Here is a 27,404-nt window from a genome sequence, read left to right on the forward strand (position 1 = left end):
TGACTGATAGAAGGTGGCAATTGCAAGGACACCCTCCATTGTCTTTGCCTTCAACGCCCTGGTGGCATCATCTCGTACTATTCATTTCACCTTCAACTCCATCTTCTTGCTGGATTCGCTGAGGAACTAAGAGCGGGCCTCTTCACTCGTTTAAATCATCAATTTCTTTAGCAATAATGTTCTCCAAGCTTGCATTCTGTTCCTACCTCGCGTTGTTTTCGCTAGGCTTTGCCAATGCACTTCCATCTGGTGAAAACGGCGCTATCGTTCGTCGCCAAGTAGCAACTTCCTCTGGCCTTGCCATACCCCCTGCAGTCACCACAACGATGTCCATCCAAACGTGAGCCAAAGCTAGTCTTCTTCCAGTGGTCGTGAGGCTAATCCTCACAGTGCAAATGGTCCGATGAATGAGGTCTGCGTCCTCACATTCACCCCAGTTGGCAATCAAATCCAGGAGGTCCAGAATTGCACCATGTCGACGGGCGCGAATGTCGTATCTAGCATGGTTTTCAATTCAGTCTCTTCAGGCAGTGCTGCGCCTACTTCAACCGTGAGTCAACTGTCTCCTGCCAGCTGTCTCATCAAGATTCATGGAATTCATTTCTAGAGCGCTTCTATGTCTGCAACCCCTACCGTTCAAGCTGCGTTCTCCATGCCTGGGAGGTCATTACAGGTGTTACCGGTGGGACTTGGAGTGTTTGGGAGTATCACGGGTATCACCATCATTATCGTAGCCTTGGTTACTTTTGAGCGTGTTCGTTATCGCAGGGTAAGTCCTCCCATACACTATCTGCGACCGTTTACTGATCTGTTGTCACAGGTCTTCAGGGAGCGTAGACTAGCCGAGCAGGGTGCTATGATGGGTTACACGGGCAACTTAAATGATATTAAGGTCTAGGGTAGGGCGATTCTACAAATCCGTCACCTTGGTCTTTTTGTTTCATCATCAATCGGCGGCCATTATTCAGCTACAGTTATCAAGCTGTCAACGTTCTCCGTGCGTTGAAGATAGTAGCATCAGCACTGTAGTCCCTGGTGGCATCTCAGGCTGGTTCACATGCACTTACTTCGTGCAGAAACTTGAAAGGGATTTTACTGCAATGGGAAAATCTCTACTAGCAACAGCGCCGGCGCCAGCCCCCGACTCGTTTATTCCTGGCATGTTTTATGTCCATCGAATTTGAGTTTGCAAGGCCCAGACTCGTGTCAAAGTAAGACCAAACAGGTCTACGGGGAGAAAACAAAAGTGTGGCTCTTTTTGAGTCCAGCTCATCAACCACTGAGTCCAACAACTGGCATAAGATAATCAGGTCACATTAGATTTGAAATCTCATCCAAGATTGATCGCCCAAGTAGATTGCCTTTTCCCTTTCCTCCTTTGCCTTCGTTGCTGCAAGGAGATCTCAGATGCACCATCGCAATCCACGTCGCAGCTTCTGCAACAAAACGCCCTGGGTGCGCACCTAAATAGATTGTGAGAAGATCATTCCTGGATCACCCTCACCTTCCAGGACCCCATATCGGATTGGCCGCAATCGTGTCTGGCAAAGTGTCCCGTCACTTGCGAAGTGCTTTTCTGGTCTGAAAACATCAGGATCATCTTGTCCTTCTCTGGACATGTCCCTGAAAGAGGCGACTAAGTTACGTAAATCCAAGATTCGTCGCAAGATTGACGCGAACCATATGATATTAGGCAGAACGAGAGAAGGGCAAATATTCGAGATTGCAGTACTGGCCGTATTTTTCCTTCCATTCACTATATGTACGCCATGGACGCACTCTGTCAATGTCACCAATGTTCCCAAGGAATGGCAGTGATCATAGTCCTGGCGGAAGGGGAAGGCCCAGCTGACTTCCCTAACCGGGAGTCCAGGACTAGCGATACAATAGCAACAAGACAGTTACGGCGAGGCTATCATAGAGTAATAACATCTTCACACCGTGTACTGAATATGGTGCTGGGGTGGGTAACGGCGTAATTCGGAAAGCCAACCGTCGCATTCAGGCAGAGGAGCTTATTTGTACTCTCTTGAAGCAGCTAAAATGGCATGGGACGTCCGAGTCGTATCAAAGCTTTAAATTTGAAGGCCCCTGCCGAATAAAATACGATACAGTCACGATGCTAACCTTGAAAAGGTTCATAAGATATGTTCCTCCGAATACTAGTACGTACACTAGGAATAGATTGAGTCAGTACTTGAGTTATATCTCCTAAAGTATACACAGGCAGGTGTTGCACGCGTGGTGTGGGTCCGAAAACCAAGCGGAGACGCGGTCCCAGATGGCTGCAATTTAAACTGAAGCGAGGAAGTAGAGTATAGTCTGGGGGTCTTTCATTGTGAATGCCGTGCCTAGGTGTCCAGACTTGGTGTGCTCAGGGTTGTTCGCCGAGTAAGATCAGAATGATAACAGGGTAACCACTTCCCGAGCAATAGAGGAACGTGGGAGCGTAGGTGACTAAGCAGAGGTACTGTACAGTTGCTTCGAGTCTTGAACTTTAATCTTTGGTTACCCCAAGGAACAGCTATCAGCCTCCTCACCTTCGTCATGGCCCCCAAGCTCGTCCGTCTGCTCTCCTATTTTGTGCTTATCGTGCAGTTTTTGACCATCATATTAGGACCCCAACGAAATCAAGATCATCTACCTACGGGCAACAGGGGGTGAAGTTGGTGCATCTTCAGCACTTGCCCCGAAAATCGGTCCTCTCGGTCTGGTGTGTGTCTGGAGTTTGGTAGCAAATAATTCAGGAAGCTGAGGCATAAAACAGTCACCCAAAAAGGTTGGAGAAGATATCGCTAAAGCTACCTCTGCATGGAAGGGTCTACGTGTGACTGTCCAGCTTACCATCCAGAATCGGCAAGCAGCAGTCTCCGTCGTTCCTTCCGCTTCCTCCCTCGTCATCCGGGCACTAAAAGGTGCGCAGTTTTGTCTCTATTTCATCCCCGTCTAATATTGCTTATTCTAGAGCCTCCCCGTGACCGGAAGAAGGAGAAGAACATTAAGCACTCGGGCAATGTCACTCTTGACGAGATCTTTGAAATTGCCCGAACGATGAGGTCCAAGTCGCTAGCAAAGGACTTGGCTGGCGGTGCGAAGGAGATTCTCGGCACGGCCCAGAGTATTGGCTGCACAGTAGATGGCCAGCCCCCACACGATGTCATCGATGGTATCAACTCGGGGGATATCGAGGTGCCGGATGAATAAAAGATCAAACACAGGAACTAGTGTTTTGAGTATTTTTATATCACTCGCCATGGTTTTTTTTTTGACATTACTGCATACATTGATACATCCAAACACTCACATGTGCATTGCATCGGAGAAGAGGGTCGCCTGGCCCGGGTTCGACAGGCGGCCATGGCCAGAGAACAAAAAAGACAAATTTCAGATGCTAAGTGAGTCAAAGGTACGAACGGTTGTGACAATCGTGAGCATCGCATGCCGCAAGCACACTCAAAAATGCGACTGCTTTCAGCTTGGTCGAACAGGATTCTGTAGAACAGTTAGAGCGATGTAGGCTGAGTTTTAAACACGTGACTGACGCGTCGCGCTCGGGTTTTATTCATCGTCACCTATACTGAAATCCACCGTACCGCGCGATATCACTACCCTCGGGCCTCAATCTGTTAATTTTCGCCAATTGTAAGCGCAAATCCGACAACATCACGATTTGCCAACTCCCGTCAATTGTAACCGTCTTTCAATTACATCCCACACTATTACCCTCGTAGCCTGCGATGGCGACGACTTGGACATATTCGCCAACGACGATTCAGATACAAAAGATATCAAGTCGTCTGGTGGCGAACAGACTTTTCACGAGGTAGGAACATCATACCTAAATTGACCATCGCCTAACACTTTAATTATCACTACAGGACAACTATTTCATGCCTACGAACGACCACTGCGTTGACGTCCAACCCCAAGCACAACAACTATCGACATCATTAGTCCCCTTTCCCGCAGAATCTGGTACCACTTCTCCTCGTTGCTAAATTCCGGACAGCACTTACATATACTATTGGCATTTCTCTTCCTGGCTCCGCCGGCCTTCGAATCACGAACGCCTCGCTTCAGACGAACTTGGCCAACTCCATCCATAGTAATCCGTCCCTCCCAAGATGACCCGACGAGAATATTACGACGCTATCACGACCATCTCATGGCACGTATCACGATACTAACCATCAAGCAAGAACACTCAAGACAGCACACGAACGACGTTCGCCATAGCCCACGATTTTCAAAACACTTGAGACAATACCTATGACGCTACGATACCATCGAGACACATTATGACATTCACGCCACCGCGGTCCGCGATGCTATCAGGAAAGACCACTTCAGTCTTCACGACACTCACCACTGATGTCATCAAAAACGCTCCCCGTCATCGTCAGGAAACACCGTTTTCCCCAGCGAGACGTATCTTGACTCGCTTCGGAGAACCGAATGACCTCGTCGGATAGACAGTTCACTAAGCTTGTTTTATATATATATTACTTGTTTCCCTGACTTGCGCATTTTTGTATTTAATGATCCGTTTCGATGACGAGTTTTTTGCTTGCTCGCACATCCTTGGATTGAAAGTTGTGATAATCCAGAGTCCATATTCAGGAGGTAGTACACGAGAACATCCTTGATGCTCGCTCAGCCTCGCTGAGTCGGGAAGGACAGCATATCTATAGCTACAGAAATTTTAACTCGTTGATCTACCTACCATTTGAACTTTCGTCGTGGTGTCAATACTGTTCTGCCATAGCAAGAAAACATATATGTATTATTATTTTAATGTATTTGTACGGGCGCGCATTGAGAGTACGAGCGGGAAATTATCATGAAGTGATGACGTAGTGCAAATATAAGAGGTGAACAGCTTAATTAAGTTCACATATTTTCCATTAATCGACTGGACAAATACTGCGCATCAACCGAGTGCAGTAGTTTAAAAAACCGTTTCCAAGTCTTCTCTGTAGGGGCGGCCGTACTGTCAATCTCATTCATGACACGCGGATCCTGATACCTGCGCCCATACTTGCCGTAATGGCCGACAAGAGTGAGAACAGTCCGACACTCCTCTCCCCATTCGGAAGTGAGGTTCAGGACACGCCAAACATGTCGCTACGTAACAGAATGAATTAAGACCGCACTAGATCACGGACTGGAGACTCACTCTCTCAACCCTGGAGTTTGGTGCGCCATCCCAGTGTGATGGTGTTTTCCTATCTTCGTGTTCCTTAACTCTGTTTTCGACGTAATTGAAGGACCACAGGACGTCAGAAACGCGCTTTGGGCCTCCATGAGAGATGATCGACATGCATCGAGGCCATTCCTTGTCGCCCTCTATGTCCGATCGAATGAAATTGGCAATCGCATCGTCCCTCTCATCCGCTGTCTCAGCATGGCGCCCAGGAATTGGGGGCGATATTTCTCGTACACCGTCTCCATTAGATGAGGAGCTTTCTTGGTCTCCATGCCTCGACTGTCTCGCTCGATGTGGCGTGCAACTAGGAGAAGGAGTCTTCTGGACTGAACTTCGCGGTGCTTTATTTTGAGGTAATGAATGGCTTTGGGAGGGTCGTTTTCTCTTTTTGGGGCAGTAATCACTTTGTGACAACAAATCGATGCGCGTATCACGTGTGACGCCTGAATACATTGCCTGTCTCGACATTTGCTGTCGAGGGGGTGACACGGCATTATCGGAGTCAGAGCTAGACATCTGTGGCAGTTCAAGAGGAAGCCGGGGAGGTGGAGGTAATCGACCTTTTGGGACAGGCTAGGAAATGAAATCAGCGCATCTATTTGGCAGATCAGTGCGTCAAACTGTACGTACAGCTTCGACGACGACTTCAAGTGTGCGCTCTTTGCTCACACCAAGATTACACGATTCTGCTTCGAGGACGTTATCAGCATCCACACGCATGAAGAACTGGCGATATTTTCCACGAAGGGTGTACACCCTCGCAGGACCTGAGAAACAAAATTACAACTACGAATTACTAGTCAAGGGTCACATACCATCTATCCGTGACGGTCCAGCTTGCAAAGTTTCACAGACTTCTTTTGCATTTGCCCAGAAACCACTGTCTGGGTCTTCCCCTGGCCGAAGAACCACTTTGATCTCTGCAAGCTGGTGATCTGGGACTCCACTTCTGACATCCTCGATGAGGAGCGTCAACATCCGAAGAGGTCGCACTGGTCCTCCAGAGGGTGGAGGTACAGATCGTTCTTGTGTAGCTGCGGAAACGTTAGATCGGGGGGCAAGGCGAAGGCTACCAGCTTACAAAAAGTTGGTCGCGCAGTTTCTTGAGGAGATACTGCACTTGTGGAGCGTGAGCGTGAATCTAGGTTCGCTTCATAATCGCGACGATAATGTGCTCCTGGACGTGGGTAATGCATATTGGAAGGAGGCGGTTGAAGTTGGCGGCTAGAGGCTGAGGACTGAGCTAAAGAACCAGGGCCCTGAGCAGTGCGTTGCCCAGTTGATTTCTTATTCTGTTTATTCTTGGCAGGAGTGACAGGCCCGCCAATTTGGCCCGGGGCGCGATTACGACTTGAACCTATGTTATCGTATGCCCCCGGTACTACATGATACGGACTACGTGGACCGGACGCTATTGTGGAAGACGCGGCCGAGGAATGAGCTTCCGCAGGCGATGCAGCATTGCTGATACGATACATCGAGGAATACGGACCTCCACCAGTATATAGTGTGGGCTGTGTTAAGGGTTCTGGTGTGTGTGCTGGTGTGGGCTCGGGTACCTGAGAGAGTCTAAACCGGCTCGTCTGAGCGGAGTACTCCGGTTTTGCTCTCCTTTTCTTTTTCTTAGGTAGCGCCTGTCCTGGGAGAAATTGTATTGCATTTGGATTTGAGGGGAGGACAGCTTGGTAGGTGTTGACAGTTGCAATGGGGAGCACAGACGGCTGCCATGAGAATCCAACTGCCTGGCGAATCAATGGCGCTGGGGTACCATCTCTGGAAGATGTATCCGCATTACTTTCGACTTGTGCAGGGACTGCGAGGGTCCCATCGTCAGAATTTGGTGTGAAAGACCGTTTCTGTCGTTTCTGTAAGGTTGTATAGGATATGTGAGACGACTGCATGGCCATGACGAGTGGAAGAAAAGAAAAAACACGTGTAAGGAAGAGAATTATTTACTTACAGCAGCGGGGGAAGACTCTCTGCTGCTCCTAATAGCCTCATGTGATTGGTAAGTGTACAATTGATATTGACCAGGAGAGACTTGAGCACTCACGATGATGACGCATCGCGTCTACCGTATCCTATTTGTGCATCGTTGTCGCTGCCCATTCGCTGTATGAGTACTTTTACTGGTGAAAGGAAATGGTTCCAGGTAGAGAGACTGCCAACTGGTGAGACGAGGCAACCACCTCGCCGTTTAGCTGCTGTGGGTTACTGTGGGTCCCAAATGAAGATAAGCAAATTTAGTTGTGAAAGGGTTCATACAAGTGTGATCTAGTGTATACCCTTCTTAGCAGGAAGTGAGCGAAACTATGGATCACGCCAACTAGAATGGACCTACAAAACGAAATCGCAGGACAGGTTGAAGCAACAAGAAAGGAAACTCGGTACCAGTCACTTGTCCCAAACATGGAATCACCCCTGATTCATTACTTAGATATGATACTTAGTAGTCACCCTCATGCACCAACTTACGTGAAGACTGCTTATCCCCGTGTTATTAGCTCTGTCAATGTCCGAGGTAGACACGTTGTTTGTTGGTCAATGTATGTACTTTACATGATTCATATCATAAATTCCAGTGCACCAAAGCATACACGATATCGATATCGTTTGATTACGAAAACTGGTCAAGAAAATGGGGAATTTTTGTACAGAGCTGGCAAGCTTCAAGGGAATTATGGACTTGCGTAGATCCTCTTTGCATTTAAACTAAATATTGCGTCGATTGCGTCCTGGTCCACCGCAAGCTCTGCAAATGACTCGCGTACAAGCGCATACCAGTCCGCAGGGTTCAGGAGCGAGGGTGCAGCAAAGGAAGGCGAGGTTCCAAAAATAATACGTTCGTAGCCATACGCTTCCAGCACCGGACCAACTGCCGGATGTTCGTCACACTGTACCAATATATGAGAATATATGCGCAAAAACTTACTGAACATCTTGATTTTTCGTTTCCATTCACGATGTTGATCTATTTCTGAAGTCGGATCTGCGGGACCTGGTATGGTTTGATTCCACATGGGAGGCGTAAACTTTACATAGAGATTCGGAAACAATGACAAGGATGCAGTGTGTGCCTGGTAATTGCGATAACTTGGATCAGCAAGGAGCTTGACGATCGGCAGGCTCAGGTCATGGGGTGGCGGTAATATATTGGCTGGAATTGGGTCAGTTCCAAACACTCACCTTAAGGGTAAAAATAATGCTCACAAAGAACTATGGAGACCTTCCTGTCTCCGGGAAGTTCGGCCGTGGCTTTCATGAGAATGTCCTCGAACACTTCATACTTTGCGACATTCGACATTATGTCACTTTGAACGTCAATATCAACGAGACGGCTGTTTGAGAATGCCCATCTCAAAGTCTTGATAGCCTGAGATCTAGCTTCTGGTGCCTCATGCGAAGCTGAGTAGGAGGTGTAGAAAGACTGGGGAATTCCAGATGACTCTGAGTGATCTGGATAATCCGATGGGATGGCGCTAAGCTCGAAGGGAGTTGCCACGGAAAGTATGCGAACATTTTGCGTGAGAGAAGATTGCAACAGTCTTTCGTAACCAAGATAAGGAAATGCATAATTTTGTCAAAGTCAAAAGCTTACCCTTCTGGCATCGAAGGGTCGTTTAACAATAAAACCGCACCCGCGACCTCAGTGCCAGCCAGATCAAGACCAGCCCTTTCGAGTGCATCAGACCGCAGATGAGCGTCAATGACTTCGCCTGGAAAGAGCGCACTTGGAGTTGGAGGCAAAGGGAACATGTCAGAAGTCCCTGTGCTCGGTGGGCTGAACGCAGACAGAGGTAAACTCGGGAGGTTCTTCGGCCTGCGACGGCCACTTGCCAGACCAGGCGATGGAAGGGGTTGCGCGAAGCTCATGATGAGGAAGAAAAATTGAATGAAACAGGTCCTGTATATGTAGGTGCAGGGGGCACTGTCTAGTCCAGTGTCTGTAAGAGTTCAAGTTGATGTATCTGATTGCAACGATCAAAGCATGATTGATCTGAACCGTTGATTGATAATATTTGCATAATAACGAGTATAATCACTGATCGTAGTCTATTCCCACGCACGAATGCTTGTTCCAGACCACCGGCAAGTCCCCGCAAACAAACTACAAGTAAGATATGTTTCAGCTATGTGATACACTATTGTCATTAAATTCATCAAAACGCTTAGAATCTACCGGATGGACAGTAACCCTTGAGCGGATTCAAAGTATTTTAATAGCCAAGATTTCCTGCTCAGCGCTCGTGTCTGGACAAAATATGACCATCACTGGCAGTCATGGCGTATTAAGCAAACGATAACTGAAGGTGCGTTATCTTTGTCATAAAAAAGTCCAGTGTAAGATATGATACGCAACGGGTATATTTTGTTAGATCTTCATCGGGTCATATCCAGTGTCGTGGTGCAGTGGGCATTTCAGCCATACTTGACCGAGTGAGGCTGGTGATGTTCGGAGGACTGCGGCTGCATACATTCGTTTCATTTTTGCGCCTTTTTTGTGCCTTACAGAAATACTTGGCTTAATGGCCAAGTATTGATGTGACGGGTCAGAACTCACTGTATAACCATTTTCATCGACTTCTGCAGTAAAAAAATTGTCAAAAAGCGCAAGCTGACGTTCTTCGTGCAGACCTTATTCTAGGCCATTTTCGAATACCTCTTTCCGACCCATTATGCGACCCTGCTTGAATCCCGACTCTCGGCCTTCGCGGATGCCATATTGTCTACCTTCTTCGAACCCATCCTCCCTGCCGTCGTCATAGCCCTCCGCATACCCAGCATCCCAACCCTCGTTATGCCCGGTTACGAACCACTTCTTCCGACCATATATCGGACTTTCTTCTATTACTTTCTCCTTTGCTTGCTGCCTGCTAAGTTCAGTTTGAAACTTTCTTGCAGTATCCCGCGCTCGTGATGCGCTTTCATCGGCTTCATTTCTTTGCCTCTCTAAGACGCGGATGTCAGCCTGAAGTTTTGTGACCTGTTTTTCGAGGCTTTCGATGCGCATTTGATGTCGCCGCATCTCTTCGTTGGCCCGCTCAGCCTCGAGTTCTGCATAACGCCTGCCCGTTTCAGCGGCACTGACGCGCACAGCTAGCTCCCGCGCTCGGAGTTCTGCGAATTCTGCTTGAGATTCAGCCTGCTTTGCCCTGCGCATTTCCTGATCGAGCCTGTCCCCCGTCGACCGAAGGGTCGATCTAAGGTGCTGTGCTTGCTTTTCTTCTTCTGCCACCACCAGGTTCATCAATGTAGACGTAGAGTAGAAGGGTTCATGATATTGTGAGCTAGATGACTGTCTATGACTCTTCTTCCCGTCGGCGTTGTGGAGCGTGTTGATAACAGCAGGGTCTTTTAATAATTCTTTGAGGGGTGTAGAGGTCATTGTTGCTGCACGTATCTGTGCCATGACGTCAATTCTGTTATAGTCTGGTATTTTTCCTTTGCTGAGTAGTTGGGGAGAGGTGGGCAAGTTGACATCGCTGTCAAGGCCAGAGGTGAGATGCTCGTGAAAGCGAGACGGGGACATCGGTTTGTTGGCGCAATAAGAAATTGGTACAGCTTATAAGGAATATGGAATCTGTAGTGACACTGCGTTCATCTGTGCGCAGTTGCTGTGCCCAGGGTGGAATACGACACCACCCGTGGTGTGCACGTGTTGATTGACATGCTAGTTTGGTGATTGTGCATAGCAACACAATCTAGCGTTCTAAGCGCTGTATTACTTCCTTCGTATATGCGGGCAAAGTCCATGATGTAGGCGATTAACTGCGCGCGCGTAAGTGTACGGCTTTTTGACTGCATACCTCCTCGAGGCCATTATGATACAGCATCGTGGTGTTTACGTCAATTCAGAAAAAGGAAATAAGTTCCCATAGATCTGACATCGATCTCCTTGTGAACTCCGAAGCACTTTAAATTTGTAATAACTTACAGTAATTCGTTTGCATCTACCTCTTGCTCAAGTATTTCTTGGATAAACTCGCAGAATGTCTCTCAAAGCTGTAAGTTCGAGTCTTTTATTCATTTTTCTGTCCTTGACTTTCTGCGTGTAGATTGTAAAATGTGTGTGCACAGACATGTTTCGTTCTGCGCATTCTGTTAATCCTAGGGCATGAAACCTAGCCGTCATCTCCGGCGACACCCTCGTTTTGCGTGGACGTACAGGACCACAAGGGCAGAGTCCTAAGGAGAGGTATGCAAATCAGAGAAGTCCAATGGGAAAGCGACACGGTCTGACCCGCTACACTCCGCAGAATCCTACATCTTGCTGATGTCGTGGCTCCAAGAATGGGAAACCTGACTCGAGAGGACGAGGTGAGATACAGTTGCTGCGTTTATCGTTAGCACTGATAGAAGTTATTTCCAGCCATGGGCATTTGAGTCTCGTGATTTTCTTCGTGCATTGGCGGTAGGCAAAGAGATTTCATTTACTTCCACACATAGTTTTCCTTCCAATGACGATGTCACGCGTGACCTTGGCACTGCTGAGATCGGGGGTGTGGATGTTGCATCTGAGATGTTGAAGAACGGCTGGGCCAAAGTCAAGGAATCGAAACGGGACCCCACAGAGGACGATATACAAAAACGTGACATCGAAGCTGAAGCGAAGGCGGCTGGAAAAGGTCTATGGAATTCTCATGGTCCCCAGGTGCGTATTCTTGGTTGCCTTACAATTGCCCTCGCTTCTGTCATTTTCGCAGGCCCGCGTCGTACACCAAACAATGCCAACTGATTCGCAAGCGTTTGTTTCGGAGTGGAAGGGGAAGGCCATTGACGGTATGACGTCTTCTCACGACTGTATTACTTGGTTTAATTCATATTTTTAGCACTCGTGGAACAAGTGCGGGACGGCTCTACTCTCCGGGTCCGACTTTTCATGCCGGATGGCGAGCATCAAATAGTTAACATTGCGCTCGCTGGTGTTCGTTGTGCCAGGACATCCCCAAGGCAAGGAGAACCTTCAGAGCCTTGGGCAGAAGAAGTAAGTCAATTCACATGTCAAAATAACTTTGTTTGGATTATGGTCTGTAGGCGAAATTCTTCACGGAGTCCAGGCTGCTCCAGCGATCTGTACGGGTAATTATATTGTCATTGCCAACTTCAACAGCAACACCATTCCAAGCCGGAGCTAATAGTGCACCACCTCCGCCGGCATCGATATTTATTGGTACTGGTACGTCGTTTTCTGTGTCTGAGAGTATATTTGGCAATATCTGCTGCAGTCCTCCATCCCGCTGGCAATGTGGCTGAACACCTTGTTGCTGCTGGGCTCGCTCGTGTTGTCGATTGGCACGCCGGCATGCTGGCCGCAGGAGGAGGTATGGAGCGCCTACGTGCGGGTGAGAAAGTTGCAAAAGAAAAGCGAGCATGTCTGTATGCCAATGTGCCAACCGCGTCTGCATCGATTACCCAGTCAAATGGTACTACTAATGGAAATGCTCGCATCTTTGACGGAACTGTCACTCGAGTATGGAGTGGCGACCAAATATCTGTCATTGATAAGGAGAGCGGGAAGGAGCGTCGGTTGCAGCTCAGCTCAACAAAAGGACCCAAGTAAGCAGTATGTCTTAATAGTCGACGTCTTCTGATAGTTGTCAGACTCTCCGACCCTAAGCAGGCTTACTATGCTCAGGAAGCTCGTGAATTCCTTCGGAAGAAACTTATTGGCAAGCACGTCAAAGTTACGGTTGACTTCATTCGTCCTCGTGACGGCGAATATGAGGAGCGCGAATGCGCAACAGTCCGTTACGGAAACCAAATCTCGTAAGCAAGATACATATTAGCGTTTTGTATTCACCCACATTTCCAATTAAGCAACGTGGCAGAGCAGTTGGTAGAAAAAGGCCTTGCCTCCGTTGTCCGCCATCGACGTGATGATGAGGACCGTTCCTCTGACTATGACAAATTGATGGCTGCAGAGCAAGTGTAAGACAATGTCATTCCCACTTGTGTTAGATATTACTAACTCTTGAATTCAGCGCTGTTGCTGAGACCCGTGGTATCCACTCTGGTAAAGAACAGCCAGCTGTAAAGCCCCCCGTTAACATTTCAGAGGTATGTATATCTTTTAGTATCCGCTCCTTGGAGGTCCAGACTTGTTTTCTAGTCTGGCGCACGAGCCACCACTTTCGTTAATGGCTTCAAGAGGCAAGGGAAGATATCCGCTGTCGTCGAATATGTTGCCTCTGGGTCTCGGTTTAAGTATGGTTTAGCACTACGTTGTGACGAATAGTTCTGAAATGTTTTTTTCCCAAGGCTCTTTCTCCCAAAAGATAACCAGTCGCTCACCTTGGTCCTGAATGGTAAGACCGACAAAAACCGGTTTCCAGACTATGCCTCATTATTTCTCAGGCATTCGAGCACCCCGAACAGCACGTAATCCTTCCGAGAGGAGTGAACCATTTGGTCAGGAGGCTGCAGACTTCGCAACTCGCCGGTACATGCAACGCGATGTGGAATTTGAAGTGGACACCGTCGACAAATCTGGCGGTTTCATCGGAACGTTGTGGCTGAAGAGTGAAAACGTCGCAATTTCTCTAGTTAAGGAGGGCCTTGCGTCCGTACACTCCTTCTCTGCCGAGGGCTTGTCCTGGTCCACACAGTTGTACGCAGCCGAAGTGAGCGCTGATTGGATCCTTGAGTATTAAACTTTTTGATGTCATCATTTTAGGCAGAAGCCAAGCAAGCACAAAAAAACGTAAGCCGCATTGATGCACTTCCTTTCGATGTTTGATCATTTTCAAAGTTGTGGGAGAACTATGATGAGGAGGCAGAGAAGGCTGCTCAGGCTCCCCCTGCCGAAGACGATCCTGGACGTTTAAAGTCGGAATATCTGGATGTTATTATCAGTGATGTCCGGGCAGAAAATGGCTTCAGTTTCTCAGTACAAATATTAAACACTGAGGGTAAGCTTTCCACAGAATTGCCCGAATGGCTATTTCTCACGGTGTACGTCAGGGATCGCGACCTTAGAAAAGCTGATGCGCGATTTTTCTCTACATCATCGTGTCGCACATCCAGCACCATCAAATTTTACGCCGAAGGCAGGAGATTTAGTATCTGCTAAGTTTTCGGACGGGTCATGGTACCGTGCCAGGATTCGCCGTACATCCTCAGTCAAGAAGGAGGCTGAAGTAACATTCATCGATTATGGAAACCAAGACACTGTCTCGTTTTCAAATATCCGTCCTCTCGATCCCAAATTCCGCTCCCTACCCGGCCAAGCGCAAGATGCTCGCCTAAGGTAATGGTACAGTTTGCATTGTCGTTGCTTATAACACTTATGGTGTTGTGCATAGCTTTGTCAGGCTCGTGGCGTCCGAAAGCGAGTATCACGCAGATGCTGTTCAGCGCTTCCGTCAATTGTGCGAGGGTCGCAAACTTGTCGCTAACATTGACTACAAGGAAGGCGCTACGCTTCATCTGCGTCTCATTGATCCCAATGACCCCGTCGCTACGCAAGATCCTTTAGCTTGCATTAACGCTGACCTACTCCGTGAGGGTCTGGCATCAATTGACCGCAAGGGATGCAAATATATTGGCGCATACCCACACATCATGAGTAAACTGCAAACTGCAGTTGCTGAAGCGAAGCGCGATCGTGCTGGGATGTTTGAGTTCGGTGATGTTGAGGAGGACGAGTAATCACTGTGGTGACCACGATTTATGTAATTTCGGGGAAGACTTAGTCAGCTAGTAATAATGCACGCATATCATCTCACTTTCATCATGTTCACGCTTGCAAGACGACGCGACTGCAAGGATGGAACCTATGAGCCAGCTCGGTGCCAGTACTTCACTTCCTCAACTAAACAAAGGCCCGCAACTTCTCTCAGGCTCGGGCAGTTTCCAGAGCTACTTATCTTCTGCTGGTTCATATCACCGTCACGCTAGGGGGGCGAGTGTCCATCTTGAGAACCAATCGTCAGTTCATACCGACAAGAGCCAATCACCCTACCTTCAAAGCGTAGTAGAAGCTTCTTCCCATCCAGGACCGTTGTCTGGTGTTGTGCGATTCATAACCAACTTCCCTGGATTCCTGCTTGAGGACCTACACCGCTTCCGCTATGGACACCTAGGAAGGCTGCGGATTTTGTTGTCTCTGTACTGCTGCGTGAGCGTTATCTTCCTCTCTTTCAAAATGCATAGCGCCTTGCGAGGTGCTGTTGCAGCTGGCCGCCCACACATAGGTCATAGCCCAAGTACGTTGCTAAGGATATTGGAATACTCGTTTTCTAAGATGCAGACGTGCTAGACTTGGACACATTGTACCGTGTTTCCCCTCTCTCGAATGTATCGGTTCAGCAGCGAATGTCCATTGCGTTTCCCAATGCGTCCCCTGGTCATCTGGAGACCTTCATCCTGGCTACTCGTTCGTCAGTGGACAGTGACCTTACCGCTTGCCTGTGGACTGAAGAGGACAGGCTGCACGACACCATTAGCCAACTCACGGCCTGGTCGGGTGATTTGGACTCAGTCTTTTGTTATGGAGCGCCATCGTTTACGGTTTTACAGGTCCTATGTCTCTGGTCGTCGTGACGTCGGCTCCAACGGACCATCTAACCATGCTGAAAAGGTTTCCAGAGCTTATGAGCCTCTCTGATACGCACGCCTCATTCGGTCTGTCGTTGCACGTACTCCAAGTTACATCTTCTTTTGGAGGATCTGCCAATGCCTATTTAAACGTTGCTCGTCTCTTGGCGCCTACTGATCGAGTTGTCCTGTTCCCGGATGGTTTGCCTTTGCACCTCTCGAGTAATTTGTATAGCTCCATCATTCGGTCGACGTCTCCGCAGCCTCTTGTACTAGGCAACAATAGCCGTAGGACATATCCATTCGCCCCAATGTCCCCTGTTGTTCTTCCTAAGGACTACCCTACATGGTGTACCGAGCGTTTCTCTCTTTTCCAATCTCGATCACTCGACTGGGAAGACTGTCTCTGGCAACTGTGGCTTGAAAGTGCTGGTGAGGTCAAGTCTACGGCGGTGGATAGCTGGCCAGTGGTGGAAACCGGCAAATCCAACAACTCCGCCTTATCCGTACGTTGCACGACTTAGACACCGGCTCCCTCGCTTGTGTCTTACGAATTACGATTACTTCAGGCAAAGTTAAGACGACGTTGGACTGTCAAATATCGCGCAGAAGCCTGTGCTCTTGCTATGAAACGAGCGCAGATATTAGAAGTAACCAGTTATGCAGACAAGAAGGCGTTCCAATGGCGCAAGAAATTTTGTCACGAGGTGAGGTCTTGATTTCCTCGAACCGTGGTCTGGAATCGGTTGCTGAAAAGTTCAAGTCTCTGGGTACTTCCCCGGCAAACGCGGCTGCCTAATCAACGGACTTGAAGGCTATTTCAGCTTTATGTTTTAAATTGAAGATGCATTAGTGTATGATACTTGGGGATGTTAGACAGACATCAAAATTTATGTCATCCAATCACTGTAACACGCAAAAAGATACCCGTGCAGGAGTCATTCGGGGTGAGCTGCAAACCGAGCGGTGCATATTCGTCCGGAAGCGATCCTCAGTCTCGGTGTCCGATCTACCTCGTTGAACTCTTATTCAAAGTTGATCAAAGTATTACCAAAATTCATTTCTACACTCGTGTGCCAATGGTCTATTCGAAGTAACATTAATGCACACCCACTGTCCCATGCGTCAATTAAAAGCTGTGGTTAATGTAGACAAACAGTGTAACTAAACGTGTAACTCGTGTTCGAGCAGAACCAAGGTGGCCAGGACACCTCAGTTGAGATGAACCTTGCATCATTCGACACAACACAAAGCTAAAGGCATGACCAAACACTGCCAACAAATCGATGGATATGCATGTAGACATATATTGCAGGAAGATGACGCAGCCTCTCACACTGATACACTAGATCATGTTGGCAGCAAGCCGTCGAGCCTCCACCTCTTCATCATCTTCCATTTCATCATCTGGCCCCTCTTGGTACGTGGCCCATATAGCATCCATCTGTGGCGCGTCCATCAACAACTCCAAAAGATCCTTTGCAAGCCCTGTGTCACCATTAGCCAGAAACATGAACAATATGTAATTAGCAGCATACCGGCAACTCTTTCCAGGTCCTGTTTGTCCTCCTCTTGCACCCACTCGGGCACATCAGCAAAACTGAGACGTCCCATGGTAACAACAAAAAGATGTACAAGACCGTTGTAGTGCCGTGGTGCGCGCTCTAGACGCTCTTGCAATCTAAGGGGAGTTTCGGCTTTAAACATCAAATGGTGCAAGAGAAAGGTCGTTTGGTTCATCCGTCGAATCACTCTGAATAAACAATATAAATGTGGCCAGTTTAAGGCAGAAAATTCGTTACCTTGAGGCAGCCTGTGGGTCAGACTCCATTGCCTCATCGCCTTGCCACACAGGTGCTGACAGCCCGTATAAATAAACAATGATCGACGGTATCACGGATTGCGACTCGATGATGATCGTGTGAGCAGTTGGATGAGCCTCGGAGAGCATAGCAAAAAATGTCAGTATGTGTCGCTTGATCCCATCGGCCTGTCATAGTGTAAGTAGGGTCAGATGAGGATTATACTACCGCATGTACCTCGTTGCTCGTTCTACTAGAATCGATCAAGAGAGAGCACATTCGCTCGACATGAGGGAGCCGAGTATAGTCTTGTGATTGCCCCTCGGTGTCAGGAAATGATAAAAGAGGTTGGAAAAGGACGGGTCCTAAGCGTGATTTGAAAAAGACGGGGGATTATGGTAGGAAGGTCATGCTCACGAGTTGAGAGCTGAGAAAGCATGCGTGTACTTTGAAAAAGAAACCACATCGGGCGAGAGGAATCCAAGAGTATCGATAGTACACAAGGGCAACGAGGTACGAAGGCTAGCCTATAGCGTTCGTCAGCCATGATTGACTATGGAATGCGACATCTTCACATATTTTCCAAGTCACTCGGAGTATTCCAACACAAGGCTTCCAGTAGTGCGAGTGACTCCTTGGCAAGTAGACCTAGTTCCGATTTCTCGGTATCGTGAATTACTAGTTTACTGATGTGGTCCTGAATAACAGAACATATCACGGCGAGAATACGAGGAACTCTGTCCTCTGCAGGGTCGGTGGCATTATACACCAAGAGATATGGATGAGGTGCTGGAAGAGTGTACGTTATTTGAGTCAGCTGGCTAAAAAGGGCAGCTAAAGACGTTATCTGCAGGAGACATCCATGATTCATGAATAGATCTCAATACATATGAAATACATACATGATTAGAGACGGCCAGTATATCTGCCATTTCTATTAGAGCGCCACAAATCGCTTGGGCTGCGAGTTCCCAAGCTTGATGCTCCTGAGTGGGTACATTGGCGAGAACGTCCAGTATACGAGAACATGCGGAAGTATATGCATCCGATTTGGGTCCGATTGGCAGTGAAACTCCCAACAAGGCATGAAATGTAGTCATCCTGCAAGTCGGTTCCATGTGCATTAGGACAAGCCGATGCAACTATTCCGGTTGTTACAGAAAGCCGGGGCACAATGGGTGGTATACACTTACATCCAAAATCCACCTGTGAGGATCCACCTCTTCGGATTCCTCATCCACAGTGACATGCATCTGTTGCTCCTGAGCTCCGTCGGTCATCTCAACGTCATCCTGCGAATAGAAGTTTGTATCCACATTAGAGTCGACCATGAAGACGTCCCCTTGCGCCGTCGCGCCAGAACCATCATCCCGAGCCGCCTGAAACAAATTCGTCTGCGTGCCTTCAAAATGAAACGACGCTGGCGGAGGACCACTGTCGAATTGCACTTGCGACGGACCCCTTTGGTTTGAGTCAGTTGCCTTGCCTTTGCCTTTGCTGAAATCTGTCACCCGCGACTTTGTAGGGGTTGTAGAAAGTTGGAATCCAGATGGTAGATTTCGGGTTTCAACCACTGGTTTCCTCGTACGTTCATTATTTACAATTTCGCCAAAGCGAGGTCGAGTAGGGCTCTCCTGTATGATTCTCGAAGGGCCTGCCACAGCTCCGCTTTCATCCCACCTTTGCATCTGCGAAGACAAAGGTACAGGCGTCGCAAGAGGTGCTATTGGGGCTTTCTTGGAGCGCGCAGACCATGGAGACTTTCGGGTAGATGTCTCGATTTCATGTTGCTATCAAATACAGCCTTAGCTTGTAGGGGAGCAGATAAAACTCATCCATACCTTGAAAGTAAATAACGTCTTCAGGCGTTCTGCCTCCTCTTTCATTTCTTTTTGCATCTGTGTTTGTTTGGCCTCCGACTCCTCCTTGGCCGCCCTGAGCTTCGCTGTTTGCGCTGCATGGTCTTGAGCTATCTAATCAGGCTTTCAGTTGTCCTCAGGTGACTGATTGATGGCAAGTTACCTTCTCGATATTTTTCCTTAGTATGACAACTTCCCCTTCTTTGGCGAGTTTAGCAGAAAGCGTGTGTCGCAACTCTTCCTGCAGCCTCACTTTCTCTTTGTGAAGCTAGGCATGTATTATTGTTACCACATCCATTACTCATTTAGAATGCAAGGCATCGAACCTCGTTCTTTTGCTTTCGCAAGCAAGCCAGATGCCTTTCCAATGCTATAAGAGATGGGTTCACATTAGATGTAGCTTGAGGGGCCGACGTGATAGACTGTTGCGGCAGTTCAGCTTTGTACGTGTCATCACCGCACACCGTGATGTCCGGTAAATTTTCGGTATCATCAGGAGAGCGACTGAAGGCACTGAAATCCTGCGGAGGACCGGTGTCCAGTTTTTGTCGCTTCGCTGGGGGTGGCAGGTCCTCTACGTCGAGATCATCAACACGTCTGGACTCCTCAAACCTGGACTCCTCCTTGTCAAGGATGGCCAGCGTTTGATCATCCAAGACGAAGTCATCGGGGAAGTCTTCATCAGAGTCGAACATGAATAAAGGACTCTGGACCTTGTCCTCGTCCTCATCGAGTGGACGCGTTGAAGGTGAGAAAGACTTGCCATTTCAAGTGACACATCACCAAACAGACGCGACGCGTTGGCGACGCGCTCTTGACTCACTGCAAATAACTACACGGTGCACCACAGACCCCATTGATTATCGTCTCCTAGTTACAGGGCTTATTTGACTGGCCACCTGTCGTAATACACTGGCAGACATGTCTTGGAAAGCAAGCTTTCAGCAGGGTGTTTCTAACTTCAGGAGAAATAAACATGCTGAAGCCCTTGTGCTCTTCGATGAAGTACGTCTGTCAATCGCATCCTCTGCCCAGTTGGCCATACTAATCCAGAGTGAAGTCCATTTCACTCGGCTGTGATTCCTTCATTGTTTATGATTCTCGTGCCGCCGTGCATGAAAAGCTCGGGAACAATAAAGCTGCTCTTCTTGACGCGAAGAAAGTTGTGGATACTGCTCCAGATCGTTGGCAAGGCTATGCTCGCTCAGCACGTCTATTTCATGCGCTTAACAAGGACGAGGCGGCCATCAAAATGATTGACCTTGCTCTCGAGCGTATCAAATCAGACGATGCACAGCGCCATCAGGAACTCAATGCACTGAAGTCACAAGCAACCAATGCCTTGAAGGCCGCTGACGAAAGAAGGAGAGCGCGCATGGCAAAGACAGCATATCACATCGGCAAATTACCTGTGGAAATCTTTGCAGAGATCCTTGGCCTCGTGGTTGCTACAGACCATGCACATATTCTCAAGTTGTCGCATGTCTGCAAACATTGGCGCGGCATAGCTATTAAGACTCCTTCACTTTGGCAGACGCTGGTGGTTTCGAAGAACCGTCCCACTAGAAAGGTACGATTATGGATGGAACGAGCTCGGACACGCATATCGGATCTCTCTTTTCACCATAATATATCGGAGATGGATTGGCCATCCATCCTCTCAGAACTCTCGTCATTGTCTTGGTGTGGCCTTCGTTCTCTCGCAGCACCTGGAAGCTTGTTCTCCCAACTCTACGATCTGCTCCACCGATTATCCAAGACAGAAGTCATTTCGCGTCTCGAACATCTGGATGTCACAGGGTGTCCGGGTTTTGAGAGATTCTTGCCAGACTTCGAAGCCTCTCACCTAAATACTCTGAAAGTTGCCAAATTGACCCCTTCAATGGGCGGGCTGTGGAGTCGGGTGCGTCAGCTCAGAACCATGACCGTCGAGGCAGGATGGATAGAGATACTCCCGGCCCTGACGGCCAATCAGTCGCTGGAGAATATTGTGCTCTCTGATTTGGTCTTAATCTCAATACAGTCAGGTGGCGATGACTGCGTGGAACTTTCCAACCTCCAATGCTTAAAACTCTTCAACATTGCATCAGTCTCTACGATTACTCGCATCATCGTCGCACCTAATCTGCAAGTCCTGCACTTGTTCAGCATTAGCCATTCGTCTGACGTGCTAGAATTTGCGCACGCCGATTCTCTTCGGGCTTTGAGGGAGCTCCGGATTGGAAGCTGCACTACTACTGCCAGATCGCTGAATGTCATCATTGCCGGAGCGCCTTTATTGGAAACCCTCCAAATATCAGGCATACAGGGGGTCGTTAATGAAGTACTCAACTTCATTTGCGGTACACATCCGAACGATCAGGATCAAGACGTGTGCACCTTCTTGAGACATGTCGACCTCTCTAGCAGTGGTGATCTACTCACCAGAAATGTTTATTCCCTTGTCAAGACCCGCCTGCGCACTGATCAGCCCGCTATTGAAGATGGGGGTCAGCCTGGGTGCAGAGCCGAAATCGAGTCCTTGCGATTAGATGATTGCCCTCTTATGGAAGCGGAGATGCTACCATGGTTCAGAGAAAAAGTGAAAGTGTTTAGCTGCGTGTATATGACGAAAAAAGAAGGCAAACAAAGGCGTTGATAAGCCTGCACCGGTACCAAAATTTAAAGTGACTTCATTTACTTTGCAACAAGAAACTACTTTAGATACTAATGATGGTCTGCAGCTACCTTGAAACCCATTTCAAGGCTCGAGAAGTGATACAAGCAATTCTCTTGGGGTGGAAGCACGCAGTGGGCGCGATGAAATGTGTCTATCGTGTATTCACGGAGTACTCCGAATGTATATACTGGGGATCGGGTTAGAGATTTATAATGCTTTTCAAGGATCAATAGACTGGACATCAAACACTTGACTGCATTGAAACATACGTGAGATCTAACTCCGTGATACTGACGAATGTCAGATAATAAATTATAGAAACTAGACAGAAAAACAAAAGGTATGTAGCAAGAAACGCGGCTACTATGTGGTTTCAGCCCATGTGATGAGGCTTACAGATGGTAGCCACGGGCTGAGCGAACAGCCAAGGGAACCATCGGGTCAGCTTCACAGTGCATGCGAGAATGACAGGGCCGAATGCCACTGAGGCGGTATGAAACTCGTTCACGAACTGTCGCTACATAAGAGCGCCGCCGCCGATGCATCGATCTAGGCTGTGGATGAGGCTTGATGCGACAAACGATATAGTTAGTGCTATCCGACATAGCGGATCTTGATTGCACCAGCCCTGTTGCGCACTTCGAGAGCTAAACCACACGTTAACGTTTGTGCAATATCTGTATCTTGTGGATCGAACCTTTCATTTCTTCTGCTTCCTCTCTCTGCTCGTAGTCCAGGACCAAACGTTTGAGATGTTGCTGCTCTACCTTGTCTTGAAGTTGTGCAGATCGCGTGTGTACGGCGAGAGCCGATTCAGCTGGTACAAGAAGATGGCGACCCTAACATTTCGTCGTCGGTGAGGACAGAATAGTCAAGCTCAAGACAAAGATACGCACCTGCTGCTTACTGCCACGTTTAGTAATGACAGTGAACTGCATCACGGCGTCACCGTCTGGCTTGTTGTCGCCGCCAGCATCGACATCACCTTCGTCAGCCCTTTTCTTGCGCAAATTAGGGGCGAGAACAGCGGAATCCCACCAAGCTGTCTTCTTGTCAACCTTCCTAGACTCGGCTGAAGAATCTGTAATAATCTTAGCAAGCTCTTTCTCAAATTCGGCTTCAGCTTCCTCAGATGGTCCGAGATGTTCCTGTGTGGATAGGACGATAACAGGGTCAGGTGACGCTGTTCGATCTTCGTTCTAGGAGGCACGGTCAAATCTTGGTTATTGCACAGATAGGATTCAGCCAAGCTATCGCTTACCGAAGATTCCTGACCAGTCGTATCATCATCGTCTTCGTCTTGTTGTTGAGGCCGTTCGCCTTCTTCGTCGCTGTCTTCGCCACTATCCTCACCGGTTGATACTTATTTCGAAGTGTGAGTTGAGTGCCCACGACAAAAAGTGATAAACAAACGTACAACCAGCGTTCTGCAAAGCGGCATTGAACATGTCATCGACAGCTACAGCGGCTTCCTCTATTGTCTTATACATCGTCATCTTGGGCCGGATAGCCTGCAAGCGAATTGAGATCAAGTGTGCTGTTCGAAGCAGACTCGCTCACCTCGATCGAATCAGAGAGCATAAAGTCAACATCCATGGGCAGATCTTCTTTGCATAAGACATAGTACTGCAAAGCCATGGTGTAAGCATCGACGCAGATGAGATGTCTAGCAACTTTTACCTGGAAGAAAACAAGGAAATTATCAAGTTTCCGCTTCTGAGTCCCTCGGTCGAAGCACATGCCAACAGTGTCGAGCAGGACGCAAACGAGACGAACGCGGAAAAAATCGTTAGGCATATCCAGTGGGCAAGGCTGACGGGGCAATGGATGTCCTTCAGCTGTGAAAAGGAATTAGTTGAGGCATGCAAGTCGTGTCATGCACTGACGATGTCCGAATGTGACCAGCGACCACAATGTATCAAACACTAGGATCGACCCCAACAGCCGGTAGATATAGAGTTCACCCAGATATTTTATGGCAGCCACACGGCGTTGGTTCGTGCTATAGACGTTCTGTTCCAAGCCTCTTCGAATGTCTTCGAGAACCTGGTCCACAACCGATATCGCGAAAGCAGGGTGATAACGTTGGAGGTCGTATGTCAGCATGGCCAACAAATTGACGTTGCTATATTTGATTTTCCAAGGTTTGGTGAAAACTTTATGCAGAGCGCGTTGAACAATTGGATCATCCCAATCAAGCTTGCGAAGGAGCTTAAGGACCTTATCAATGGTCTTTTTAGCTAGAACGTCATATATAAGATGGCGGATAAAAAGTTCCAAAGGAGTGCGCTCCTTCTGTTGTCTCGGCGTTCGTTCAGGTGGGTTACACTGCATCATTTGTGTGAGTAAGGTTGATCGGCCAAGTGCAACGAACTGACCTGATAATATGCGTTTTCAAGTAGAAGGATTTGTCTTTGATCAAAGTGTTGCATGCTCTGCTTACGCCTCATGAGCTCAAGCTGCAACAAGAACATTTAGTGACTGTCAGCATGTATGCATTGTAAACTGACCATAGTACCAAACCTCTCCCTAGTCTCATCACTGCGCAATAAAAAGCGACCGCACCCTTCAAGGAGAATCGAGATGTTTTCGACGTTCGTTCCAGAAAAATCGTCCAAGCATACTTTGAACATGTGGAGGACAAGATGAGAAGGCACAACACGAAACTTCGTCAAGCTGGACAAATATAAGATATTCTTTCCATCTTAATTAGCATAGGGGGAATAGTGCGAGCAGATCATTGGTTTACCTTCAAGCGAACCTCTGCAAACTCTTTCACCACATTTTTCTTTCGTTGCAAATAGCGGAATTCTTCATCCAGCTTGAAAAGTAGCTGTGACGTAGGACCTTATCGAGCTGAGATAAAGCTCACCAGTGCCACAAGCTCGGCACCAATGTCCGGCATATATCTGTTCAAAGTTGCTACAAACCTTGCATAATGAGGAAGCAAGTCGGTTCGATTCTTTGGCACAGCACCCAAGAACTACGGAACTATCAGTCAATCCGGACTGGGAACAGGCCTGACTGCTGACCTTTATAAGTCTCTTCCTAGCCGCCTTGGAGTTCAAAAACGCGAAATCGATTGCAGCTTGGTCAATCATGGTACGATTTGTTGCATCGGGGAGGCGTGCAAGTAAAGCAGTAAGTAGCTGTGATGGTCCCTGAGGAGCGAGTTGAGGAGACAACGGGGGACTTGAGGCCTTAGTCGGGGACGTCGGTGTCGGTGTGATTGTACTAAACAGTATAAGTGACCCTGCAATCTTGAATTGACTAATAGATAGACAGACACACCCATCGGGTTCTTCCTCGGGCATTTCTGTGGTACCGTCGTTTCCTCCATTTACTCGATCACCGTCCAGTTTCAGACCTTCCAATTCCTCTTCTAGTTTCTTTGCTTCAGCATCTGCTTTCTCCTTCTCCACCTTTTCTCTCTCTTCTGCGATCTCCTGATCTTCTTTCTCGTCGCTCTCAATGCCCAAAACTGACTTTGGCACGAAGTCCTTTAGGTCCTGGATGTCCTCAAAGAAGCGACGCTCTTCCTCATCCTCCCATTTACCCCCAGAATTCGCGAGAGGATCTTCTTCATCGCCTGAGACGGCATTTCCTCCAATTTGGATGGAATCCGACTTCTGGGACGCGGTGGGTAATGACGGCATAGGCAGGTACAGCAGTTCCGAGAGTCTGAGAACAGATACATCAACTGTTGTAACCGCTGGAAGATTAGTTCCAAACCGACGTTTGGCAGCTTGCAAGTAGTTTCTCGTAGCCTTTTGTCATCTTCTCATACGCTTGTTGCCTATCCTCAAAGATCTCCCCAGAACGGATATATGCTTCATGATTCCTACGATCTTGATCTTGCAGGCGCTGCGAAAATGGAGGATTATTTTTTCTGGAGAAAACTTGCATATATTTATATAGAAACATACCTTGTGCTCTATGGTGAGTTTCTTGGAAACGCTGTCAAAATAACCTTCGCACATGCGCTTGAATCGATCACGAATTTCCTGTTCAACAAGTTCCTCGTCCTCATGCAAGAGCGTCGGAAATTCCCCTTGGGTGGCGTTCGTAGTTGTTGAAGACAAGGTTCCAGGTTCTGTTTCAGCGGATATCTGCTTGCTCTGAGGAGGTGTCAGGCCCAAATAAGGTCTTGAGTATGACTTCAGAAATATGGAGAGAAGGGGTAGAGATGACAAGGTTGGATCATTAGACAACTTGACAGACATCAGTTATGCCCTAAGCAGTAGTTCATATAGAACCTACCAATTCCCTCAACACTTTCATTATCCATTCACCGCCACTTCGTCTCTGTCCATCAGTAATAATTCCGACTAATGCGAGCTCAGAACAGACACGGAGAAGGGGACGCTGTCGAGAAACTCGGGCAGAATCCTCCTTCTCCCGCTGTTCAGGAGGTAACGCAGAGAGGGCTGCACGAGAAGGGGCAGCAAGTGCGGTAGACAATGATGAAATGAAGGAAGGAGTAAATGCTGCAGGGAAACGTCTGTGGAGAGCTGAAATAACCTAAAATTGTAGAGCGGTCAATGTATGCGGTGCCCATGGAAGTTCCTTCTCACCTCGACAGCACTCCAAATATCCTTCTCCGTCTTGCATCTCATGATTCCTTCTAGTGCGGCCCCAGCTATCTCGTCGATGTACTTTTCCAGCGACAACGAGTCTATGTCCTTGAGGATTTGGTCACGATGATCAGCACCAAGAGACTGGCGCATGCGCTTGATCAAACCAGTGTGGCGCTTCAAGGTGGAGTCCAGCCTAGACAACTCTACTGTTGTTCATAAAATCATAATTAGATGCCTCCGGATATGAACGATCACCATGACTCACCTTGGATGTCCATGGCAGCGTTCAGCTCCCTAAGCTTTACACGCTTAGCGTGGCGTACCTTCTCTTCGTCGACTCTAAGGAGTGCTGAATCCATTACTTGCCAAGAATACGCTGTAAGGGCGAACAGAGTACAGCACTGAAGTCTGAGCTCCGGAAGCAGCAACGAACTCCTGATTGCCTTTTGAGGACTGAGTACTTTCTCATTGGCTGGTTGTGCTTACTAGTAGGCCACATGCAGGTTCCTCACGGAGAGTCTTTCACCTATTACTTCTTAGGCAACAGCGGCCAATGTGCTAATAACTTCTAGTAATAATGCCCAAAGAACGTTATAGAGGGGTTAGCTTCTTTTATTGTAGCCTCGAAGGAACTGTAATATGGAGGCCTAATAATAAGGTCATGCTGCGGCGTCGGTACTTCTAGTAAAGGTCGCATTCTAGCGGCGGCCACAAGCTGACGCCCAGGCCTCAGGGACCAACGGACTTACACCGTCATGATGCTCA

The 27,404-nt window shown here is 48.1% G+C and overlaps 9 protein-coding genes across 9 annotated transcripts; 5 read left to right on the top strand and 4 right to left on the bottom strand.

Moving 5' to 3' along the window:
• Positions 1 to 32: 32 nt before the first annotated feature.
• F5147DRAFT_624997 (uncharacterized protein) lies at positions 33 to 1,198 on the top strand. Its single transcript, XM_041432664.1, has 4 exons — positions 33 to 340; positions 391 to 550; positions 608 to 769; positions 821 to 1,198. The coding sequence occupies exons 1-4, from the start codon at positions 177 to 179 to the stop codon at positions 896 to 898; spliced, it is 564 nt and encodes a 187-aa protein (XP_041299332.1). The 5' UTR covers positions 33 to 176; the 3' UTR covers positions 899 to 1,198.
• Positions 1,199 to 2,512: 1,314 nt separating this feature from the next.
• F5147DRAFT_664364 (ribosomal protein L11) lies at positions 2,513 to 3,488 on the top strand. The gene is made up of 4 exons (XM_041434998.1): positions 2,513 to 2,562; positions 2,618 to 2,713; positions 2,768 to 2,915; positions 2,966 to 3,488. The coding sequence occupies exons 1-4, from the start codon at positions 2,548 to 2,550 to the stop codon at positions 3,202 to 3,204; spliced, it is 498 nt and encodes a 165-aa protein (XP_041299333.1). The 5' UTR covers positions 2,513 to 2,547; the 3' UTR covers positions 3,205 to 3,488.
• A 1,274-nt stretch (positions 3,489 to 4,762) lies between these two features.
• F5147DRAFT_115251 (uncharacterized protein) lies at positions 4,763 to 7,604 on the bottom strand. The gene is made up of 7 exons (XM_041428087.1): positions 7,260 to 7,604; positions 7,167 to 7,194; positions 6,288 to 7,071; positions 6,022 to 6,240; positions 5,837 to 5,973; positions 5,177 to 5,779; positions 4,763 to 5,124 (listed from the first exon to the last, which is right to left on the bottom strand). Exons 1-7 carry the CDS (start codon positions 7,313 to 7,315, stop codon positions 4,891 to 4,893), a joined length of 2,061 nt encoding a protein of 686 aa, XP_041299334.1. The 5' UTR covers positions 7,316 to 7,604; the 3' UTR covers positions 4,763 to 4,890.
• Positions 7,605 to 7,698: 94 nt separating this feature from the next.
• Positions 7,699 to 10,454, bottom strand: F5147DRAFT_749964 (uncharacterized protein; the record flags this gene model as incomplete). Its single annotated transcript, XM_041440151.1, has 5 exons — positions 7,699 to 8,363; positions 8,417 to 8,751; positions 8,805 to 9,110; positions 9,754 to 9,821; positions 9,867 to 10,454. 5 exons carry the CDS (start codon positions 10,452 to 10,454, stop codon positions 7,885 to 7,887), a joined length of 1,776 nt encoding a protein of 591 aa, XP_041299335.1. The 3' UTR covers positions 7,699 to 7,884.
• Positions 10,455 to 11,150: 696 nt separating this feature from the next.
• F5147DRAFT_664393 (uncharacterized protein) lies at positions 11,151 to 14,936 on the top strand. The gene is made up of 19 exons (XM_041434999.1): positions 11,151 to 11,211; positions 11,263 to 11,272; positions 11,333 to 11,402; positions 11,464 to 11,524; positions 11,577 to 11,858; positions 11,911 to 11,986; positions 12,037 to 12,191; positions 12,242 to 12,383; positions 12,433 to 12,763; positions 12,809 to 12,973; positions 13,025 to 13,135; positions 13,189 to 13,264; positions 13,317 to 13,411; positions 13,466 to 13,512; positions 13,562 to 13,827; positions 13,881 to 13,907; positions 13,956 to 14,115; positions 14,168 to 14,453; positions 14,509 to 14,936. The coding sequence occupies exons 1-19, from the start codon at positions 11,197 to 11,199 to the stop codon at positions 14,852 to 14,854; spliced, it is 2,721 nt and encodes a 906-aa protein (XP_041299336.1). The 5' UTR covers positions 11,151 to 11,196; the 3' UTR covers positions 14,855 to 14,936.
• Positions 14,937 to 15,520: 584 nt separating this feature from the next.
• Positions 15,521 to 16,266, top strand: F5147DRAFT_564290 (uncharacterized protein; the record flags this gene model as incomplete). The annotated part of the gene is made up of 2 exons (XM_041430716.1): positions 15,521 to 15,671; positions 15,725 to 16,266. 2 exons carry the CDS (start codon positions 15,521 to 15,523, stop codon positions 16,264 to 16,266), a joined length of 693 nt encoding a protein of 230 aa, XP_041299337.1.
• A 586-nt stretch (positions 16,267 to 16,852) lies between these two features.
• On the bottom strand, positions 16,853 to 19,827 carry F5147DRAFT_115386 (uncharacterized protein). The gene is made up of 11 exons (XM_041428088.1): positions 19,730 to 19,827; positions 19,567 to 19,671; positions 19,386 to 19,507; positions 18,738 to 19,334; positions 18,447 to 18,686; positions 18,120 to 18,391; positions 17,962 to 18,071; positions 17,782 to 17,909; positions 17,545 to 17,732; positions 17,281 to 17,495; positions 16,853 to 17,230 (listed from the first exon to the last, which is right to left on the bottom strand). Exons 3-11 carry the CDS (start codon positions 19,440 to 19,442, stop codon positions 17,088 to 17,090), a joined length of 1,950 nt encoding a protein of 649 aa, XP_041299338.1. The 5' UTR covers positions 19,443 to 19,507; positions 19,567 to 19,671; positions 19,730 to 19,827; the 3' UTR covers positions 16,853 to 17,087.
• A 420-nt stretch (positions 19,828 to 20,247) lies between these two features.
• F5147DRAFT_664404 (uncharacterized protein) lies at positions 20,248 to 22,294 on the top strand. Its single transcript, XM_041435000.1, has 3 exons — positions 20,248 to 20,408; positions 20,464 to 22,069; positions 22,127 to 22,294. Exons 1-2 carry the CDS (start codon positions 20,325 to 20,327, stop codon positions 22,039 to 22,041), a joined length of 1,662 nt encoding a protein of 553 aa, XP_041299339.1. The 5' UTR covers positions 20,248 to 20,324; the 3' UTR covers positions 22,042 to 22,069; positions 22,127 to 22,294.
• Positions 22,295 to 27,056, bottom strand: F5147DRAFT_664406 (ARM repeat-containing protein). Its single transcript, XM_041435001.1, has 19 exons — positions 26,905 to 27,056; positions 26,637 to 26,845; positions 26,323 to 26,583; positions 25,989 to 26,273; positions 25,799 to 25,926; positions 25,354 to 25,743; positions 25,095 to 25,296; positions 24,935 to 25,045; positions 24,812 to 24,883; positions 24,573 to 24,758; positions 24,441 to 24,521; positions 23,949 to 24,390; positions 23,743 to 23,900; positions 23,623 to 23,688; positions 23,480 to 23,573; positions 23,324 to 23,424; positions 22,959 to 23,261; positions 22,760 to 22,901; positions 22,295 to 22,709 (listed from the first exon to the last, which is right to left on the bottom strand). The coding sequence occupies exons 1-19, from the start codon at positions 26,996 to 26,998 to the stop codon at positions 22,657 to 22,659; spliced, it is 3,378 nt and encodes a 1,125-aa protein (XP_041299340.1). The 5' UTR covers positions 26,999 to 27,056; the 3' UTR covers positions 22,295 to 22,656.
• Between the last annotated feature and the right edge of the window lie 348 nt (positions 27,057 to 27,404).

This window comes from Suillus discolor, assembly GCF_016758755.1.
Source record: "Suillus discolor strain FC423 chromosome Unknown F5147scaffold_2, whole genome shotgun sequence".
Classification (NCBI taxonomy): Eukaryota; Fungi; Basidiomycota; class Agaricomycetes; order Boletales; family Suillaceae; genus Suillus; species Suillus discolor.